General features: G+C 40.8%; 1 protein-coding gene across 2 annotated transcripts in view; it reads left to right on the top strand.

Moving 5' to 3' along the window:
• Positions 1 to 23,539, top strand: part of RECK (reversion inducing cysteine rich protein with kazal motifs) — an 89,313-nt gene that overhangs the window by 29,286 nt on the left and 36,488 nt on the right. The window contains exons 5-7 of one of the 2 annotated variants that reach the window (XM_075745237.1): positions 14,318 to 14,403; positions 16,719 to 16,766; positions 17,791 to 17,832. In XM_075745237.1, coding sequence (XP_075601352.1) covers positions 14,318 to 14,403; positions 16,719 to 16,766; positions 17,791 to 17,832 — 176 coding nt within the window. The remainder of the gene's footprint in view (positions 1 to 14,317; positions 14,404 to 16,718; positions 16,767 to 17,790; positions 17,833 to 23,539) is intronic. The other variant, XM_075745238.1, reaches the window with a different exon arrangement.

Raw genomic sequence — 23,539 nt, 5'->3', positions numbered from 1 at the left:
CTTCTTCCGGGTTACGTGACAGAGAGGGCTTACAATCAGACTGTAATTTGGAATGTGCATTCGCCAGAAACCCACAACACCTAAGAAAGCTTGTGTTTCCTTTTTGCTAGTTGGTGGAGGCACAGCTGCTATTTTGTTGATCACATCCAGTGGGATCTGATGACACTCGTCTTGCCATTTTATTCCTAAAAACCAGATCTCCTGTGCAGGTCCCATGACCCCACTTCATTTTATGGTGAAACTGGCTTTCAGAAGGATTTGGACTATGTTCTTCCCTTTCTCAGAGACTTCTTATGCTGAGTTGCCCCATACGATGATGTCATTAATGTACTGCAGGTGCTCTGGAGCTTCACCCTGTTCCAGCGCAGTCTGGATCAGTCCTTGGCAAATGGTGGGGCTGTGTTTCCACCCCTGGGGCAGTCAGTTCCAGGTGTACCGGATGCCCCTCCAAGTGAAGGCAAACTGTCACCTGCACTCTGCTGCCAAAGGGATTGACAAAAACACGTTTGCCATATCAATTGTGGCATACCACTTGGCTGCCTTTGACTCCAGTTCATATTGAAGTTTCGGCATGTCTGGCACGGCAGCACTCGTGGGCAGCGTGACTTCATTCAGGCCACGATAGCCTACTGTCAGCCTCCACTCTCCACTGGACTCGGCACTGGCCATATGGGACTGTTAAAGGGTGAGGCGGGCTCTGCTGATCACTCCCTGACTCTCCAGTTGGCAAATCAGCTTATGGATGAGAATCGGGAAGTCTCGGTTGGTGTGGTATTGCCACCGGTGCACCATCATGGTAGCTATTGCCACCTGTTGTTCTTCAACCCTGAGCAACCCCACAACAGAAAGGTCCTCTGAGAGACCGGGCAAGGTAGACAGCTGTTTAATTTCCTCCAACTCCAAGGCAGCAATGCCAAAAGCCCTCCGGTAGCCTTCTGGGTCCTTGAAAGACCCTCTCCAGAGGTAGTCTATGCCCAGGATGCAAGGAGCCTCTGGGCCAGTCACAATGGGGTGCTTTTCCCAGTCATTCCCAGTTAGACTCACTTCAGCCTCCAACAGAGTCAACTGTGGGATCACCCTGTCGCTCCAGAAATAGAGATGGGTTCCACCCCTTCGCGGCTTGATGGCATTAAAGTACACTGTGCACCAGTGTCCACTAGGGCCTTGTACTCCTGTGGATCTGATCTGCCAGGCCGTGGGATCCACACAGTCCAATAAACCCGGTTGTCCCTCTCGTCCACCTGGCTGGAGGCAGGGCTCCTCTAGTCCTGGTCAAAGTATTTGTTACTCATTTCTTGTGAGCATAAATCTTAAGTCCCTTTATTAAGAACGGAAATCTGACCAGGCCTTCTACTCTGTCTGGGGAACTGCCCACTGTAAACTGGAGCAGCAATTTTCACGGGAGAACCCCCTTTTTTGGTTGTGTTTCCTTGCAACTCACGTACCCATGCCTCTAGGGTCGAGGCAGGTTTTCCATCCCACTTCCTCGTGTCCTCTCTGTGGTCACGCAGGTAAAACCACAGGGTGGCCCGAGACGTGTACTCCCCATATCCTCTCTCTTGATTAGACGAACACTTTCTCCTAATAGCTGAGATACTGGTCTGTACAGATGGGGAGTAGGACGTGTCCTCTTTGAGTTGCTGGAACTCCTGGGACAGTTTTTTCAAACAGGTTTTTGGACTTTTCTGCCAGTTTTTCCACAGGTGAGATGGAGGCTCGTAGGGAGGACGAGACTTTCTTTGTATTGCCAGAGTTGCAATTCATGCACCATTTGTGTCCCTCGCCTTCTTTCCTGGTCAGTACTGCCAATGAGTTAGCATATGACAGTGGGGTGCTCCATAGAAACTTCCGTGACGTGGGTCGTGTGCACTGGACTTCATCTGGATCTTTGGATGATTGCTCGTTGTTCAGGTCATTATAAATCACCCCCAGCACAGCTAATTCCCTCAGGTACTGGGTACCTGTCTCCATGGTGGTCCACTTGCCTGGGTGACATACAACATCTTCCTTTAAAGGATACCTTTCCTTCACACCTGTCATGGGGGCTGGAGTAGCCACAGTGCCTGTTGCGGGGAGGTTTGAGTCTAGGCACATAAGGACAAGAAGGTGACTGGGGAACAGTCTGCACAGCCACACCAAGGACAAATTTAGCCTGATAGCTTTCCATAACAAAAAGACTGGTTTAGTGAAAAAAGTGGAGAACAGTGTATGGTGTCTACCTTGACTTTAAAAAGGTTTTTGCGCAGTCTCCCACGGTATCTTTAGAGTAAAACTAGTGAAACACGGATAGGATGGGTGGGCTACAAGGTGGGCGACAAACAGCCTGGACAGCAGACCTCAAAGATTAGCAGTCAGCAGTTCAGTGTCTAAGTGTTGGCCACTTAGAAGTGGTATAATATAGGAGTGAAACCAATACTGTTAATAGCTTTACTAGAGTGTCAGACAGTGGGACAGTAAAAGTCCTCAGCAGATACGCATATGAGCTTAAGCTGGGAGCTGTCATGGTGGAGCTGCCACTCAGATGCATTTCAACAGGCTGTAGGAATGGGCTGACGAAAACTCAAGCAGTTCAACAAAGGCAAACCCAGAACCTTGCAGCTGAAATGGAATAACCCCACGCAACAGTACAGGCTAGGTGCTCACTGCCTAGAAAGCAGCTTTGCAGAAAAGGGTGTTGGGTCCTGGTGGAAGACAAGTTGAACATGGGTCAGCAGTGCACCGATGCAGCACTGAAAGCTAACAGCATACTGCACTTCATTAGCAACAGCACTGCCAGCAGGTTGAAGGAAGATGACCGTTTTGTTAGGCACTGATGAGGCCACAGCTGTAACACCAAACCCAGTTTTGTGCCACCCCTGTGCAAGAAACGTTATTGAGGAACTGCAGAAAGTCCAGTAAAGGCCACAGAGGATGCTGGACTTCATGACGTATCAAGACAGGCCAAGGTGGTAAAAGAATCTGTTCAAACTGAAGAAGGGTTAATAGGGAGCAGAGGGAGTGTAAATTCCTGCCTTCCAGTACCTGAAGATGGATTATAGAAAAATCAGACTGTTCTCAGAATTGCACAGTGGAATGATGAGCTGCAAAAGTAACAAGTTGCAGCAAAAGAAATTCTGACTGGATGCAAAGGAAAAAAAAAAAAAATCTTCACAATGAGAGTAGTTAAGTGCTGGAACAGATTCCTCAGAGAGGCCATGGAAAGCCCATCCTTGAGGACATTAAAAGCTTGACTGACAAGATCCTGAGCAACCTGATTTAATTTTGAGGCTAGCACCTCTCTGAACAGGAGGTTAGATAAAACGACTCTTCCAATTTAAATTGTTTTGCACAGCTGTAGTTGGGAAGAAATCTTACTTTACCTTACTGACTTTCACAGACAATTACTGAATCATGTAAATTCACCTTTCTTCCCCAGGTGTCTTTCAGACCATTTTGTAATACTGCTCATCTCATTTCCCTACAACAGTAGCAATATTTTAACAGTTTATTACAAGATGCCTTTACCTCATCAGCCTTTTTGGTGCAGTTTTCGTTGCCGTTTTGGTTTGGTTTTGTTTTTTAAAGTTTCATGGAAGCGTTAACGTAAGTTGAGCTCAGCACATTTTAAATTGCTTTCTGGTCTCACATTAATCATGTTTTTAGTTCTTGTTCCTTTAGCAGTCCAAACAAGTAAAACACAAATTAAAAAAAAAAAAGAAACTAGGCAACAAAAGGGATGGAAACAGACCTATTAACGTGGAATATGAAGCTGGAGATTACAGGAATAACTGAAACACGGATGCATTTCAGACCTTTCAGAAGGAGAAATACATTACAGTTCTATTCTAAATTTGCAACACATCATGGAAAGATAAAACGAGAACAATAGTACTGGTTTCGGAAATGAGAGCAAGAACATAACTGCAGGAGTATTTGGGGTCTATCTGGTGTCAGAGAATAATATAATAATTGAGGTTGGAAGGGATGTCAGAAGATCGTGTATTTCAACTTCCTGCTCAAAGCAGGGTCAACTATGAGGCCAGACCATGTCGCTCAGGGTTTTATCCAGTCAGGTCATGAAAACCTCTGAGGATGGAGAATACACAGCCTCTGTGTTTTCATGGTGGAAAAGTTCCTCCTTACAACCAGCTGGAACTCTCTAGTTTCGATTTATGACTGCTCCCACTGTATACGACTGTGAAGAGCCTGGCTCTGTCTTCTGAGCAATCTTACTACAGTTATCAGAAGGCTGCTTTGAGGTGCTCCTTCTTCCCCAGGCTAAAGGCAGTTCCCTCAGCCTCTCCAGAGAGGGCATGTGCTCCAGCCCCCTGATCACCTTGAAGACTCTCTGCTAACTTGTTCCAGTTAACTGATGTCTGTCTTGTTGCGGGCCGGGGGGGACGACACACAAAACTGGACACAGTATTCTTAGATGTGGTCAGCAAGTGCTGACTAAATGGGGAGAATCATGTCTCTAGACCTACTGGCTATGCTGCTGTTAATACAGCCCAGGATGCCTTCTTTATTGTTGGGACACCCCTGGGTTCTTTTTCTGCAAACCTGCTCCCTGGGAAATCAACCTCCAACCCATACTTGTTGCAAGTGATTCTTTGTCCCCAGGTGCAGGGGACCTTTCATTTGTCCTTGCTATATTGCATAAAGTTCCTGTTGGCCAATTCCTTCCACCTGTCCAGGTCCCTCTGGATGACAGTCCTACCATTAAGATTATCGGCGTTTTGTTCCAGCTTGGTATTGCTTGAAAACTCAACAAGAGTGGAATCTGTTGCCTCCTCCAGGTCATTAATAAAGATGCAATATCCTAGATCTGAGCCCTTAAAAACGAAACTGCATTAGGCAGCAAGTCTCATCTGCAGATGAGTGCCTCCATTCCCTGCAGAAGGGAGTCTTTCTCTTGGTGGCACTGTTTACAACCAGTTGATTAGGCCAAGATGGCTCCCTGATGTACCTCCTCACCTGTTTTAAGGCCCCAAATTCGTTTTGTAGTGCATATCCAAAGACAGGCCAAGAAACATCTTCCTATTGTCAGGAGTCACAAACTTTCAGTCTCCACTAAACATAGTCTGCAGTCATCCTTCTTTCCATGCAATGCATAGTTCAGGCTATTGCCCTTGCAGGTTCTTCATGAAGACCTCGTCGAGCTCCCGTTTACACTGAGGCAATGTTTCTCTCCTCAGCTTCTTTATCTGACAGTTCAGGAAGCTGACCAGAACATGACAGTTTGAGTGCCATTGACTCAAAGAGAGATCATCCTTTCCCTACAGCCCAAGACTTGGATAGACACATTCTTCCTCAAGAGCTCCCTCTGGGTCGAGACCTCTAACATGTCATGGGTGGTTGGCCCAGCCAGTGCCAGAGACTGTCCTGCTGGACAGAGCAGGTGCACACAGTCTCAAGCAGTACATCTGCACCTCCTGCTGGCTCTCTCCACAAGAAATGGCTGTGTTAGTGCCCAAACTCCTGTCTGTGCACCCTGGCTGCTGGCACTCCCTAAGCCTTAGTTAAATAGAAATACAGAGCACAAGCCTGCTCTCTTTCCCTGCCGTCCGTGGCGGGCAATTTCAATGTTTTATGGTTCAAACTACCAAGTCTAGGAGGAAAGCATTTTTTTAATTATTATTCTGAAATAAATTATCATGTCAGGATGGTACAGCGCAGTGGTACAGACAAGGCAACAAGTGCATGGCAAGTATTTTAGAAAAGATGTTTAGAAAAGATGGGAAAAAGCAAATCATTCAGCCAACTCTGTTCCCTTACAGTCACCTCCCATGTATGTAAACCTTCATCCTACAAATTTTATGTTTAAGATAAGGGATTAAGTATCAGATAATACACTCCAAAATGGATTCAGCAAAGACAAAGTATTTGAATTGCACTGCACAAAATGGTTAAATTACAGAACATGAAAATCAGTAGAAAAATAGTAGACAGCCCCAGTTTGTTGGCCTACATCCAAGGGGCATTCAGAAAATTATGCTACCAGCCTGATGTGAGGTAACTAAGACAGGTCGTTATAGAACAATTTGAGGGGTGCCAGTCTTGCTCTAGACTAGTTCCAGACCTCTCACCATAAAGACTCTGAATATGCTGACTATCTGAGTAGAAAGAGATCACCCAGATGAGGCAAGATCAAAATATCTTACAAAAAACACAGAGAACCTGTCCTGGTTCTGGCAAGGATAGAGTTAATTTCCCAAGGAGCCAGGACAGGTGAGCCAAGCTGGCCGGGGGCTGTTCCATACCATGTGACGTCATGCTCACCATAAAAGGGGGCCAGTCGGGCAGGGGGGGTTCAGCGTGTCGGCGTGGCTCCGGGACGGGTCGAGCGTCCAGTCGAGCGTCCGGTCGGTCGTCGGATCGGTAAAATCGTTCTCTGTTATCACCCATTGTTACTATCTGTTATCAGCACTGTTGTTGATTGTTTCCCTCTCCCTTGCTGTCCCAGTAAACTGCCCTTATCCCAACCCTCGAGGCTTTGCCCTTGTTTTTCCGTTCTCCTCCCCAGCCTGCTGGGGGAGGGGTGAGCGAGCGGCTGGGGCTAAACCACGTCAGAACCCTACACAATAATTAAAACCGGTATAACAGAAATGGGATGAAATTTGACAGTAAAAAGCTGAAGGCCTTTCATGCAGAGCTAACAGTAGTTCACATGATAAACTGGGAACTGCCCTCTCAATGCAGCTACTAAACCTGCGAATTAAATTTGTGTATATACAGGAATGGATATCTTTCACTTATTTGTAAGTTTTAACACAATTTTTAAGACTGAGTGCTATACTTTTGTTTATAAGACCACGTACAGTTTTGCTTACCTGTATTCAGAGAGATAAACTTACCCTGGAAGGGCTGCAAAAATTATTATAGGAATTGAGAGAATGTCTTCTACAAAGAGACTATGAGAAGACTTTTCCCTGTTTGGCCTAATAATAGGAAAGCTGAAAGTGGATTTGGTTGCATTCTATAAATATATCAGGGTGGGAGAAGTGCAATTTAAACTAAAAGGTTTCTTAGTACAATCACAGATAAATATAAACTTAATCATAACCAGGTTTAGTGCTTGAATAGCCCCAAAGCAGGTAATGAAGAAACGGGGCCAGCGATGCTGTAAGGACACAATTTTAATATAAAAATTCTGTATATGTGTATGTATGTTTTACTGATGTAAAAATTTGATGTATATAGATTTATATAAATGCACACACAAAGCCGTACAACATACTATCCAAAGGTACAAATCTAAACATAAGTTGTGGAAAAATATTTTCCAAGTTTGAGTTTAGCACAAACAGCTCTTTGTTATGAGAGGAAAGTAAGCAAGCAGATTTTTGCTGGATTCACAAAGCCATATATCATTTGCCATATATTGATGGCATTAAAGTACACTGTGCACCAGTGTCCACTAGGGCCTTGTACTCCTGTGGATCTGACCTGCCAGGCTATGGGATCCACACAGTCCAATAAAACCGGTTGTCCCTCTCATCCACCTGGCTGGAGGCAGGGCTCCTCTAATCCTGCTCATCGTATTCACTGCTCCTTGCAGAAATGACTTAGAGATCCCTTCAAGAGGATCATATGTACAAGTAGGCCTTCCACTCGGTCTGGGGGACTGCCTGTTTGAAAGAGGAACAGCATTTTTCCTGGAAGAATCCCCTTTTGTGACTGTTTTGCCTCACAGCTCACATACCCATGCCTCTAGAGTCGAGGTAGGTTTTCCATCCCACTTCCTCATGTCCTCTCCATGGTCATACAGAAAAACCCACAGGGTGCCTTGTGGTGTGTACCCTCTATATCCTCTTTCCTGAGCAGAGGGATGCTTATTCCTAATAGCTGAGATACTGGTCCATACAGGTAGGTAGTAGGACATACACTCTCTGAATTGCTGGAACTCCCGGGACGGTTTCTCCACAGCTGAGACGAGGGAAGAAGAGAGACTCTCTTCATATTGCCAGAGTCGGCCAGCCACTTCATCCACGGTTGGCACCAGTCCATTACCACCAGTTACTGTTCCTGTCCATTACCAGCAGTGATGGTGCGCTCTGTACAAACTTCCGCGACATGGGTCTTGTGCACTGGACTTCATCAGGGTCTGTGGGCAACTACGCGTTGTCTGGGTCATAGTAAACCATCTCCTGCACAGCTAATTCCATCAGGTACTCGTTCCATGGTAGTTTGCTTGCCTGGCCAACATACATCTTTGCTGAAGGGAACATCTTCACCTTTCCTTCACACTTGACTGGAGTCGCCTCCAGAGGCTGAGGGCCTGTGCCTCTTTCCCAATTGCCTTGTCAATGCCCCCTTCCCTAGACAGAAATCCCAGCTGCTTGGCCTCCCTACCCACTAATTCCAGGCTACTGGCCCCTGTTATCCCAGCATCAGGGCAGCTAGGTCATAATGTGCTCCCCTGGAAGGAGCTGAAATCTTTCCTCATATCTCGCAGCTCACTCAGGGACAGGGATTTGGGTGATTACCTCTGGTTCAGGCTCTTCTTCCTGTTCTCATGATGGTCCCTGTTCATCATCATCCTTCACTAAGTGAACTGATTTCCTTGTGTATTTCTTCTTGTGTATAGGGGCAACTGATACTGGTACGGGTTGGGTTTTTTGGTTCACCTGCAGTCCCTGTTACAGGGGGTTTGAGTACCCACAGTGTCTGTCACCGGGGTCTGAGTGTCCACAGTCCCTGTCTTGGTGGTTGGACTAGCTGCCGTGCTTCTTGCGGGAGTTGGGCTAGCCACTGTGCCTGTTGTGGGGGTTTGGGTAGCCACTGTGCTGGTGGGTCTGTTCTCCCTCTCTTCCCCCTGATGGCGCTGCCTGCTATCGAGCAGTGTTTGGTAGATAGTGGCCAGGGCCCGGCACAGGGCGGTAAGTTGTGCCTCCTTGGAATAGCCACAGCGTTTTCGTTTCAAATATTCTACCACTTTGTCAGGGTCCTGTAGTTGTTCGGGAGTGAAGCTCCAAACCAGTAGGGCTGAGAAGTTCTCTAGATACCTGCCCATGTTCTCCCACATGCCATGCCAGCCCTGACTATTCAGCCTCGGGGAAGATCCCTGGGTGATGTTCTTAAAACTTTTTTGTAACCCTGAACAAGATTTGAAACACATTCAGAAGATATAATAACAGGAATATACTGGCCTGAACATTCCAAGGGTATTCAGAATTCTCAAAAGCTGCTGTGACTAGCCTGAATGGAAAAGGGGAGGTAAAAGGGTGGGAGAAGGTAACCCCCCAGCCCCGGCCTTTCCCATAGGTTGGGTGCGATTATTAATCAATTCAAAAAGATGTCGTCTGAGGTACGGGCATGACAGCAAAGCCCCATACAAATACCAACTTAAGCTCATGACCATTGATGTTATCATATCCGAAGTTGATATTGCACAGTACAGCAAAATGAGAATCCAGGCCCCTCTCCCAGACATGATAAACAGCATTGCAAGGAGTGCATACAGCAAATACGGGTTTAGATACCACAGCCATGTGATCAAACGAAACACCATTGTGACCAGCAGCTGTTTAAAATAATGCAATAAATACTTGGAACAACTTTGTTTTAACACAGTCGGGTCAAATCTGTCGTTATCTCAACTCTTCGTGCCCCACCGTTGGGCACCAAAAAGGACTGTCGTGGTTTAGCCCTAGCCAGCAGCTGAGCACCACGTGGCTGCTCGCTCACCCCCCACTGCCTCCACTTCCCCACCCCCCCCCACCTGGTGGGATGGGGAGGAGAATGGGAAGACAAAGGCAAAGCCTCATGGGTACAAAACTGGTGACACAATGCAGTTTCTTACCCAACGACCATACAGCTCAGAACCATCCCCAAGCCATACATCCTGGAGCCACACCATCCCTCTCCAACTAGCCCCCTTTTAAACTGAGCATGATGTCACATGGTATGGAATACCCCTTTGGCTAGTTTGGGTCACCTGTCCTGGCTGTGTCCCATCCCAGCTTCTGGTGAAAATTAACTCTATCCTAGCCGAACCCAGGACAACCTGATAGTTGTGCTGCCATTCAGAGGGATGTTGACAAATCAGAGAAATAGGCAGGCAGGAACCTCATGAAGTTCCAAAAAAGGAAATGCAAAGTCTTGCACCTGATGAACGCCCCATGCTCCGCAGCACACAGGAGACTTGACCAGCTGGAAAGCAGCTTTGTAGAAACGTGCCTGGGGATCCTCATGGATAGCAAGTAGAACGTGATCCAGCAATGTGCCGTTGTAGCGAAGAAGGACAACAAGACCCAGGCTGCATTAGGGAGAGTGTTGCCAGCAGATTAAGGGAGGCGTTCCTTCCCCTCTACTCAGCAATGAGTAGACCACATCAGGGATACTGTGTCCAGTTTGGGGCATTTTGGTGCAAGAAGGATATGAAGACGCTGGAGCAAGTCCAGCAAAGAGCCACTTTAGGATGATTAAGGGACTGGAACATACATGAGGACAGGCTGAGAGAGCTGGGATTGGTTACCATTGTCAAGAAGAGAAAGCTGAGGGAGGTAGATCATATCAATATGTATAATGATCTGATGGAAGTGTGTAAAGAAGATGGAGCCATGCTCTTCTCAGTGATATCCAGTGGCAGGACAAGAGGCAGTGAGCACAGACTGAACAACGGCAACTTCTATTTAAACATAAGAAAAAACCTTATTGGGCGTGGTCCTGGGCAGTGTGCTCTAGCTGACCTTTCTTTGAGCAGAGAGGTTGGACTAAAGAGTCTTCAGAGGTTCCTTCCAAGCTGAGTGATTCTGTGGTTTTCCTTCTGATTTTTCTCCCCTTTGACTACCCTCAGTACAGAGTGTATTTCATAACAGAGTTTAGAATGGGGCCACAAACTGAATTTTGACTGGATCAGCATCTCTGATTTTTTCATAGTACAACACACACACTCCACAGACACTCACTCTCTCTCTCTCGTAAAATGTTTCCAAAATTTAGAATGTTTTTTGTATCACAAAATAAGTGTATCAGAGATGACATTCTAATTTTTAATGTTTATGCAGCTTCTTACCTCTGTTTCTGACTTCAATACTCTTGTGGAGACTGCAGTCAAATGTTTATAATAAGGAAATAATCTGTGTGTTCTAAGTCATCTCACTTACGTGATGTGGCTTCTGGAAACTTTTTGGAGATGTGGGACAAGAGCCTGTGTTACGCAACTAGACAATCTTTTATAGTTCAGGGATCTCTATTGTACTTTTATCAGTTAATTTGGTATTTACCAAATTAATCAGAAATATGGACTCCAGTCAGTTGTGCACCGAAGGTGTATTTTTGTCTAGAAATGCATGCATTTTAATTACCGTGACTACAAAATTAATTTATAAGTTGCTGTATTAAAATTGCAGTTCAATGTTTTTTGAAGATGTAACATCTTTTTTTTTCTCTGCAAGCTTGTCTGCTACTTGTAAATATCCTGGGGAGAGGGCCACTTGCCAAGAAAATACTAACTATAGCTGAAACTTACCAGCATTCTTAACTTGGCGTGTATTTGCAGCTTGCTTCATTCTTTTAGCACAGTTTAGTTCCAGTAAAAGTATGCCTGAAAACCACAGGTTCTGTGTTGTACAAAATATGGATGCTTGATTACTCAGTGGTGATTCACTGGTGACTATTCAGTGGTGACATTGCCCCTAAAAATGTACAGCTGTATTTATTATGTGTTTCTCTTGGTTATAGTTGGTTATTGTAGCAGACATTTCTGAAAATCTTGTTTTCATATTGCACATGATGTTTCTTGTAGGTTTTTTTTAGATTGCTTATACCTTACAATATCAATCCTATTAATAAATATTCCACCGAACGTTACTGTTTTGATTGAAAGGAGTCTGTACGTAGCTCCACATATGAAAGTTATCCAGAAACAACTGCTACATTATTTTAGGCCCAAAATAGAATGTAGTGAGTAGTTAATTTGGCAATTAACTATACATATGTAATTAGACATACGTGTATGACTTCCATGACATGCTTTTACTTTTGGAATTAAAGCAATGCATCACATTCTGAGTTTTTGAACATTGATTACAAACTATTGATGTGTGCACAACAGCCATCTCTTTAACACTTTCAAAAAGATGCTCAATCTCTGAAAAACTCGTGCCTACCACCAAGTGGAAGGTGAGCTGAATTTGCAGTTGTTCATGGCCTTCACTGAACTTCTTTGAACTAGTTTGAATTGGAATGGTGAGCCAATACTCTGAATAGATGTAAAGATGATTTGGACAGTCTCCAAAAAGACCAGTAAATCAATGTCCTACAGTGTTTCCAGAAGGTCTGGACCATTCTGATGGTACACAGCCACTTCAAACTGACAGAATGCAGGCTGCAACCAAAAGCTGGTCTTCACCTTTGCCTCTCTGCTCCTTCCACCTGCTATGCAATCCTGCTACCTTGCTTGTGTCAAGCATTAAGGTTTTAATTTGCATTTTAATAAATGTAATTAATATTTTAATTTGCTGAGGAAATATGTTAATTTAGCTAAAGATTTTGCTCCTCCTTTATACATTTACTATTAATGTGTTTTCTTAATTTGCCCATCAGAATGTCATGAAAGACTGATAGTGGTGAGACTTCCTATTCCACCTGTGTTTGTAAAGCCAACAGAGTGTGTTTTAAAGGCAATTTTGTTCATGATAAATACCTACTGGTGATTGTTTTCCATTAATTGCAACGATTTTTAATGACTTTTTTTTCAGTATTTTCTTAGCATTTGATTTAAAGCTCACTGGTCTCATTCCTAGCTCTTTCACTTCCCTTTTTAAAAGCTGGACATTCCATGTGACTTTTCTGAATAGACATTTCTACCAGGCTTAAGAGCATTTTTTTAAATTCAGTGATTGATTCTTTTACTTCGTACTTTTTATTTCTACATGAAGGATATAATCTGTACATGTCCTAAAATACTGCTTTATGTTTAAAATATTCATAACAAAAATGAGTGGTTCATTTGAGCTAAATAATTCCACCTCCCACTCTAAGGAAAAAGTGTAACAAATTTGCCACAGCTGCTGGGCAGCTGCATAGGTTAAACCTTCTCTTTAATCATTTCTGTCTTTAAAGTTATGTGAGAAATAGATACAGGAATGCATTCTTCTTTTATTTGATTTCTGATGTCTGGAAAACATCAGAAAGTCTATAATTGTGAATAGATCAAGAGGATGAAACAACTTATGGCAGCAATTTGCTTTTCTGTGTAACTTTATGGTATGAAATGAGGATAAGGGAATAGTGAAATAAATGGAAAAAGGGAGATGGGAAACATTTATTGAGGATAATTCTGGATATGAAACCATTTTATCAGGGGAGATAAAGTACAGAGGAAGTGTCGTGGTTTAACCCTGGTCAGCAGCTAAGCACCACACAGCCACTTGCTCACTGCCCCATCAACGGGATGGGGGGGGAATCGGTAGGGTAAGTTAGAAAACTTCTGGGTTGAAATAAAGACAGCTTAATAATTAAAAAATGGAAGAAAAAAACAACAAAAAGCAAGGAAAAAAAACCCGCAAAACCAAGAAAAACAAATGATGCAAAAGAAAACAATCGCTTACTACCAAACGACTGATGCCCAGCCAAGTCTCTGAGCAACAGCAAACCCCGCTGGCCTCCACTCCTTAATTTTATTGATGAGTTCGATGTCATATGGTCTAGGATATCCCTTTGGTCAGTTGGGGTCAGCCCTCCCCTCCCAACTCCTTGTGCACCCCCAGCCTATTCACTAGAGGGTCCGTATGAAGAGCAGAAAAGGCATTGACACTGTGTAAGCACTGATCAACACTGCTTTCATCACAAACCCAAAATACAGCCCCATACCAGCTATTGTGAAGAAATGTAACTCCATCCCAACAAGAACCAGTATAGGAAGCTTGAAGAAAAAGTAAGAAATATATTCTGTGTTGACAAAGTTGGTAGAAAAGCATGCTACTGAAACCAACAAGAGAATGTGTCTGTAGGAGATAATGTTGGTAATTTTAATGAGGTTTTTCTTTTCTTGTTAGTTTCTGTTGGCTTATATTTCACATTAGATAAATCAGATTATCAAACTCTGATACTTCCAGTGCATACAAAATAGTGTGCATAAAGCATCTTTAAACTCTGTGTATAGAAGGTACTTCATAATTGCCAAGTTCAGCATTTATTAAGGCACAGACTTGCGCTTTACTTGCTTAGTTGTTTTGGAATGACTTCATAAATTCCAATAAAAACGTAATCCATAAATAGGCTTCTTGAATGAGAACAGGATTATGAAATTTGAAAAGTAAATGACTTAAGGGAAGGGAAAATGATGGCATAGTTTTGCTTTCTACTGTAATATGTACTGTCATTTTCACAGGAGTTTTGAAGAAGTCTGACGGGTGGGTAGGTTTAGGTTGCTGTGAGCTAGCTATTGCTGTGGAATGTCGGCAAGCATGTAAACAGGTAAGGCTTTCTAATTGTTTTTCTTTGGTTAAGTCAAATGACGCCATGTTGAATTCATTTACGTATTACTGTTTATGAATTTCAGGCTTAATGCAATTTTTATATCAAAATCAAATTACCACATAAACTCTTTTTAAAATTGCAAAATATGACTAGATACTTCCCAGGAAGTACTACTGGTGATAAATGCCAGCAACCAAATTAAAAAAAAACCAAAAAAAATTACATTTTTTAAGTGAATTTTCAACAATAAAGTAAAAGTTCAAGTCTACTGAGATGAAAACCTAGTTTAAGAAAAATGGTGGTTTATTGTGGGGGGATTTTTTTGGATATGTTTTTTTAGCTGTGCTGTAGAACTAGGCTGCTCGCTATGACTTGATGAGCCTGAAGAAGAAATGTGAAGACCTTAGTGTTAGTTGTGCCTTTTTTGTACATTCTGATACCACATGTAATTGCTCAGTAATGAAGAGATAGTTAAGATGAAATCTTACTGGGTTTGTAACTTTGACACCACAGAAGTTCCAGGGTGAGAGCCGGTGAACTGGCTGCAGGCAGTGCACCACTGCACTTGACAAATGGAGCTAATCCCCTTAGTTTTGCTTTGCAGGCAGCAGGCGTGTGATTATTGCTGATGTGTTCTAGTTTGTTACTTTGTAGTAATTTATTGACTGAATCCATAAAGATTCTGACGCTCTCTTTGGTTATGCTAAGCTTAATTTCTTGAATTTTTTTGTCACGATTGCTATGTGAAAGTTGTTATTTTAAAATAATGCTGAGTGAAAGGCAATATGTGGCTGTTTCTAAGCTCTCTGTTTTTGCAGTGTAATGTTTAGTGATGCAACATTGTGGTTACAGCCGCAAATGGATTTTTGTGCCTCTTCAAAGAGTTTTTTTCATCAGATGGAATAAAGTTGGGTTTGGTGGTACTATATCACTGTTTTTGTCAAGTGACAATTTTAAGCATAATACATAAATTTAGCAATAACCTTTTTATTAAAAAATCTGTGAAGCATTTTGTGATTTTTTTTTTCCTAAATATATGCTTGTGACCTTGAAAGCATCTTCAAAAGCAAAGACCATATAATTATTTATCATCATCCTTGTAACTCGGTTCTGGAGCACAGATGTTCTTAATACTCACTGTAGTGTCTTGCATGTTACCTGTGTAACCTTAGTCTTGGACCAGCAGCCTACTGCAAATTGTTGTCATGCAAAAAAAAAAGGTGCTACCTTCACCCAAAAGCATATAGTTTAAAGTATTTGACAACAGATGAGCAGTGAGTACACAAACTGAGTAGTGCGGAAAACAAGTGAGGAGTATAACAAACTGGGTACTTTTGATCTTCTGAAGATATATGTATCTGGTCCCAAATGCATTTCTTAGCAAAGTTTTCAAATTTATCCTAACATTTAGGTGTTTTCCAAACCTGATAAAAGCACTTATATTTATTACAGTGTCCTATGAAATTCTGTTAATTTAATTGTTATATTATTTCTCATTCTCAGAGTCAGATGCTGTATTGTTTGATTGCAGACTCTGCTCTCTCAGAATCTTGGCTATATTTTGTACTTTAGCTGACTCTGGTTGATACATTTCATATGATTTTCATCTAAACTAAAATATAGATACTTGCCAAACACTAGAGATAATGGGAAATATTTGGATTTTAATTTTTCTTGAAACTTGAGGGAGTTTTGGAGGCATTTTTAAGAAGGTGATACGATAGGTCCAAGGTCAGACTTTACCCTGGTATTTTAAATTACTGGAGGGGGAAATAACTCATGTTAGTAGTAATAATAATTTTGAATATCTGTCATATGAAAAAGGAGCAAGAAGTACTATACAGATGATACTGATCTGCAGTTTGAAGGGAGAATTTCTGCAACTCAGTTTGACAATAGGAACTGTAGGACTGTATGTACAAGAGGGAAGAGAAGGGAAAGAGGCACACAAGTGGTATTGAGCATGCAAAATGAGGAGATTTTTATGCTCACGTTCTTCCATTTCCTAAATATTTCCTGTATTCTGCTCTATCTGGTAAACCTTTCACAAAAACAAAATTGCTTTGTGTTCTTCCGGTATCAACTAACTTGGTACAGAAATATGAGGTTTGGAGTTTTAATTAAATGTAGTATTCACAGTCATGGTTTCTGCCTTTTTTTCATAAAGCTTGACATGGATTTTTTAGATTCTTAAAAAGGAACATTTAAATAGATAATGAATCCATGGTTAATATAAAGGTAGAATTGTCTTTATTTTGCAACATGATTTTATTATTTTCTACTACAAATGGAGAAATTTATCTGTCTTTCAGGCTTCTGCAAAGAATGATGTTTTAAAGGTCTGCAGGAAGGAATACGAGGTATGTGTATATGCATCTGGATATACCTTACTAAAACTGGTTTATAAATTCTGTAAAAGGTATCCTGTAGAAGAAGGAAAGTCCAGTCTTCTTATAGTCGTATTTCTGGATATACTCATTTTCATCCAAATGTAAATTACCCCTCTCTACCATTTTTGTAAAAGTACGATCATTTTCTGTAAAAAGGGCTTGTCTTTTTTTAGACTTGCATATATCTTAATTTGAATGAAAAAGATGCAACTTTCAAAATGGAGAAATGGATTCCAAAAAAGTTTGTTTCATAAGAGTTCTGATGAAAGTCGGCATTCATTGTGAGCATTTATTCTGTCAGAAACATTTCAGCCTCTATAGCGGGAGAGTCAGCTCAAAAGTGACTTAAAAAATAAACTCAGGAAATAATAATCTTTTACATATCCTATCCTAATAATTTCAAATGAATATTTTTTTGTAACATCAGTGAAACTATGAATGCTTGCAATTATTTTTTACTGTTCTGCTCTTAAAATTTATCATCAGGATATTTTCAGAAATCTGCCTTTACCTATATTCTTAACACAGTTTGTAGAAATGGTATTCTGCTAGGACTTCTTTTCTTTCGATCTATTTCTTAATTAAAAGCCAGATTCCTCCTCCCTCCTTTCATCTCATTTCCTCCTGTCTTAAATTAGGTAGTCCTGCATAAATTCTGCTCATAATCAACAGTTCAGGATATCAGACAATTCTCCGTTCTCTTGATTTGGGCAGAAGTGTAGCAGGTTTCCTGTTTTTCCAGGAAACATTAAATTCCTTCCTCCCCCTCACCCCCCCAACTTTGGTCCTTTTATCTAAACAATCTACAGAGTATTTTCCTAGACTGTTCACTGTTGAAGTTACCATAGCTTGTTCTCTTAAAAACGAATTTTCATTTTAAGTAGTTCTGTCTCTTCTCATGCTATGATATGCTATACTGTCAACATCTGTAAGCTTCTCCTCTATTATGCTGGTCTGTTCCCTTCTTTTTTTCTGGATTTCTGCATTGCTGTAGGAGGTTGGCCAGTATGGGTTGAAGGAGAACGGGAGAGGAAAGGTAAGAGATTAAAAAATGACTACAAAATGGTGATAGTCATCTTATTTACTTTTTCCTAATTGTTCTTTTTCCAGTTTTTATCTCGAATTTTGGAAAGTGGGTCCCTCACTCTTATTCAAGAGTGATCTTAGTGGAAAACCTTAACTCTTTTTATCTGTCCAACACTAAAAGAGAAGGAGAGGGAGAAAAATTATGGAAGAAGGAATCAGTCTTCTGGTTGGTGAAGAAGAAAAGAGAACTTTTTTAATGAGTACTAGGAGTAGTAGATACAGATATTCTGTTAGGGACAGAAATTAAGTATATCTGACATGATAGATCTTCAATTATTACAGAATTTTGTATCACAATGGATTTTCCTATGTATCTAGGCTTACAGATACTCCTGAAAAATAGTACTTACAATGATCTCAAGAGACCCATTGGTTATATAAAATTCAAGGAAGTTTTGCCTGAGATAGGAGATTCCAAAAAACACTTCTGGAAGGAACCTGCACTTTATCACACCCTAGTCATTCTTACTCCTTTTCTTACTTTATTTTTTTTTTTCTTGGTGCCTTGGTGAATGTGTCCTACTCCCTCTGTAGTCTCTAAGTAGTTTGTATGTCTATGGTACCATACTCTGTACTCAGTTGGGTTGGCTGGGGAAGAAACTGAACGACTGGGGAGGGAGTGGCTAGTTAAAACTGAAAGAGGTGACGTGAGATCAGAAACAGCCTATGAATCACATAAATGCAATGTCTTACGTACTGTGTTTGCCTTCATGTTTAAGAATTCATACTTAATTCACTAAAAATAGGGATCCCATTTGGGAATTAGTTCACAATATAGATCATACTGCTTGTTCATCAGCTCTCAATTCTGTTATTGAGGTATTGAATACATAAGTACATGGCATGTAAGTAAAAACCAGCTGAATTAAGAATATAAAAGTGTAATTCCCTTTTTGTAAACACTCGCATAGCTTACCAACTTTCATATCTTACTTACATACTCACATAAGAATTTCCCAGGGGATTTTCACAAGCTTCTTACAATAGTTGACTGAACTGTGCATAGTACTTTTCTGTAATCTTTTGAGATTAGGGAAGCAACTTCAAGAGTTACCCTTCAGCTTCCCACTAAGTTAGTGAGCATGAAGAATGAGGTAAGTCTTCAAGGGTAGGGCATAGGGTTCAGAGCAGTGAAAAACCCACAAACTCCAAGCAGGAGGTGTCACAAAGTTTGAAGTTTCTAAGTGGAGTCTCAGATTGTATAGTAGCAGAATCACTTTAGCACTGATGTGCCAGCTTTTCACAAGATCAATTGAAGATACTTTTTCTGCTGATCATATGTTACTGGATCACTTTTACTGTAAATACTTATGGAGCTTCTGATTCTTGTAATTTGGAGATTTTACATATTTTAGAAATTAATCATGTTGTAATAAGCTATTAATTTTTGATCAGTGCATTGAAGATTGCATGTCCTATTAAACATTTTTTATTTTCAGGTAGCACTGCATACAGAAATTTAAAAAAATTAAGACAACTTGCTGAGTATTTTTGAGTGTTAGTGAAATGTACTTTATTTGCCTTCTTTTGAAAGATTTTATTGTGGTAGTCCTTTTTCCCATCTTCTGCTTCTCAGATACTCATTTTTTCTCCAGTTCTATGCATCTCAACTCTTTATCTTTCACTACTTCTTCCAGCTTTCTGCTATCCTGTTCATCTTCCTCTAAAAAGAAGGTAGGTATTAGTAAAAGGAAGAAGAAAAAAGCAGTGGAGACTATGGATTGTATGTAGGATTTTCCTGTTTTTAAAACTTTTGTGTAAGTTGAGGTTCATTTTTTTAAAAGCTTGCATGGAACACATGCTTGGAAGAATAACTGAATAGTTTATAAAGCTTGAAATAAGCTCTAACAGGTTTATTATTGCATATAAGATCACTTTTCTTTCTTTTGTGCACGGAAAGGGTGGTACTAAAATTTCCATTAGATTGCAGCTCTTGAGTCTGCATACTGTGAGTTCACCTTTCTGCACATTAAGAACTGCAGTTCTTACTTCCTGTATACTAAATAAGATGTTCAAACTTCTCTAGTTAATTGGGATTATGAGAGCTTTGCTGCAGCTGAGCACTATTAACATCTGCCATGTGGTCGAAATATAATTGGAAATGTTGCCAGTTATTTAGCTTCTGCTCTTAAAACTGTTTTTGACACACAGCAGTAAACACTTTTGATGTCCTTGGACTATTTAAAGGTATTTTTGCTCTCAAAGATTTGAGCACTGTTTTGCTTAATCTGGCTTTGTTTTCTTACAGTTTTTAAATACAGAAATGTCAAATGCAGTGCCTTCAGCTTCAAGTGCTGTAGTAGCGGTTCAGAAAAATATTCACTGTGCTACAATATTGGTTTGTTTTATCTTCTAGAGTCATACGATCCTGCTTTATGCTGAGGTTGTAGAGAATGCTGGCTTCTAATTACCCCTTCTGAAAAATTCAGCAGTTTTTAGCTCTTATCTAATTATTTGTGCAGATTACTTAGAGACAATAGATTATAAATCAAGGAGCTGTTTAGGGCGTCATTTAGGAAAAGGTTCCAAAACAGTTTTAATGAACTCCTAAGGCACATGGCTGTTTGTGGCCTCTGGAAGTACTAAAGGAATTTGAGGTGGACTGTGACCATATACTACACATTGTAGCTAATATTATTTTCATCTTACTCTCTGGTGCTTTTTGTCTCTATTTTCTGATAGAACAAGTGTTTTAGTGATCTTTCCAAAATTTAGGTTCCAGTGATTTTGTTCTACCATACTATGCAGGTGTTCTCACTTCTTTACTGGTTTACATAATTGAGGAAAATCTTGGCCTTACTTGTTAATTGCTACAAGTTTTTAAAGTTCTTGACAGATGTGCACCATCATTTGAAACTTTAGCCGACTCCACTAAACCTTAGTACGTTACCTTCTGACTTTATCTTCGGTTGTTAAATTCAAAGATTAAATGAAGTCAAGGAGAGATTAACAGGACTTTTGTTGCTGTTCTCATAAAGTGAAGCATTTTGTTTCCTAGTGTATTCGTTAACTGTAGGTAATACTTCTAAATTGATGGCCTTAATTGCATAGGATCTATATTCAAATATTTAACATCTTTAGATTGTCCAAGACAACAGTACTAAATTTATTTTTCTGCCAGAGTTAGTAGAATACAGATACCATCATAATTTTTAGGGAAGAAAAGAGTCTTTGGGGTTTTTAGCAAAATACTCTTTAATTTCTGGTGTGAAAGAACAGCTTTGCTGTCACTTTTCATTCAAGACACAAGAGGCAGCCATTTGGAAAAAAATACACTTATAATATAAAATCATGCCTTACAATGCAGAAGACTTCTTGCTTTAGCAAAATGTTCTGCTCTATTTGTGTTTCTGTGCATGCATTTTGTTTTTTGAGCCGTTACCTGCAGCTGATGAGCTCCAAAAAGAGCGAAACCAGTTAGGTCCTGCAGTACTGGCTAAAATCTTTCTTCAGGGAGCGTCTGGTGAGGACAGTGTTCTCTGCTGGATAAATTTCAGTTGACTTTTTCAATTTCACTAACACCAAAAGATCTTTGAGACTGTTTTCTTTAAGGCATACATGGTTGTGTTGCCTGTGTCTGCCTGCCACTTTCCATTCCTTCTTCCAATTATAGTCTCACTGGCTTTACTCACCAGTTTCAGCAACATTTGGTTTTAAAAAAAGGGAAGTCTGAAAAATGAGATTAATGCACAAGTAAGACAAATCATTATATTTGTGTTTTATAAATTTCAATATTGCCATCTTTGTTCACTTAATATTTTATTCACAAGTTGAAAATGGAGTATCAGACGCTGTGTGTGTACATTGCCTTTTTATCCTCATTTTCCCAGATCTTGATAATTTAGTTCTTCATTTAAAGAGAACATCCTTTTCTGCTCTTTCGGGTTTTGTGGAGTTTTGTTCTGTTTTTTCTTACCTGTATCTCTGGTTTATCTTTTACTTTGTTTTCTCTGTCTTTCTTTTCTGACAGTTCACTGGCAGATTCAGAAGGAAGCTTGAGTGGGCAGAAAAGCTGCTGATTTCTTAAATATCAGTGATACTTTACTAGAGATGGGCATTAACCCTATGTTCTGTAATGAAGTTATGGTTAGTAATTCAAATCAGACTGACTGCCTAACGCTGTTATCAGCTTTATTTATGAGCAGGTGACTACACACTTATTTTTTTTAAGATTCTCTCATGTCTGTATAGCTACACTCCCCACATGTATACCTGAACTTTCTGGGAAACTGAACAATTGTCCAGACGTACACAAAGCGTGAAGTCAGCACCCAAACTAGCACTGTATTCTGTGATGGCTACAGGCACTACCGTTTCATGAAATATATTGAGTTGCTTTAACAACTCAATGCAGCTGAAGCTCTTCCTGTTCCTTCCTGCAACTGCCCTTTTTCCACACACATTCCCTCCCCTGCTAGCCATACAAATATACTTCTCCTTACCTTACTCTGCCCTGGCATCTGGGAGGTCCTTCTAAAAGATTATATCTAAAAGACTGTCCTGTCCTGTCCTGTCCTGTCCTATCCTATCCTATCCTATCCTATCCTATCCTATCCTATCCTATCCTATCCTATCTTAGTGTTATACCTGCTGAAATCACTGATTTAAATTCCTAGGAGATGAGAAAAAGGAGTTTTCAGCAGGGTTACTGAGAAAAATGAAATCATGAGAAGATGAGTAGTGCCAGAGCTGAGGTAAAGGCTACACAAGACTATACAGCTGGGAACAGGTAGAGAAGAGTTGAAAACAAGGTGAAAAAGAGAAGTAAGGCCACGTCCTCTTAAAAGAAAAAACAGCATTATTACACTGATTCAACAGTCTGTGGAAGTGTAGTTTCAAAGTACAGAAAGAAGATTTATTATCAGGTTAGGGCATCCTGCCTGTGTAAAATTGGTGTGTAAAACTGCTGTAAGAAGATAACTTTGTCTCAACTTGAGGCCTTCTTTAGAGGAGGAATGTTGGTAGACATCATAATCTTCTCAACATGCTTCTCTGTTTTGTGTGTAGTTATAAACAGCAATCTGAGCTAACAGGGCCAGTGACACTATTATCCCTGAACTGCTTTTTAATAACTTTTTTGTAACATTCAACTTTCAAATAACATGACAATTTTTAGCTGAGTTTATAGCAGCATTACATCATGATTCTAAGTATTGTTTGTGCTAACAGTATGGTCAGTTACTTAGGTATAACCATAACAGACAGACTTCAGCCCTTCCAGGAGCCTCTACTGTCCCAGTGCATTAATTAATAAAGTTACAATGCTGCTTTCTACCTGGCTGGTTTGTATGCCACATTCCAGTGCTTGATATGGGGTGGGTGTGGAGAAGTTGAATTTCAGCAGCTTGTGAAGACACTCAGTTTGGAGTCAGAGTGATGTTGTGTATGGCAATTCCTATCTGACACTTGTTTCTTTGTTCATAAACGGAACGTCCCAAAGAAACCAGGTGGCCACATTGAAACAGTGACTTTCTGATAACAATTGTCTAGCATCCATAGAGAAGGATCTATGGTGCTGTACAAATGACATGAGCCTTTAGGCAAGAGTATAAATCTGTTATTTACAGATGTAGTGGTGACTCTGTCTAGATGTTCTGTTGCCATGAGTTCTCTTGTCCCTCATCCATGTTACACACATGAGTGGGTGACAGGATTTG

This window comes from Balearica regulorum, chromosome 2, assembly GCF_011004875.1.
Source record: "Balearica regulorum gibbericeps isolate bBalReg1 chromosome 2, bBalReg1.pri, whole genome shotgun sequence".
Lineage (NCBI taxonomy): Eukaryota > Metazoa > Chordata > Aves > Gruiformes > Gruidae > Balearica > Balearica regulorum.
The sequence above is the reverse complement of the archived record's forward strand: the minus strand, read 5'-3'. Positions and strand labels throughout refer to the sequence as shown.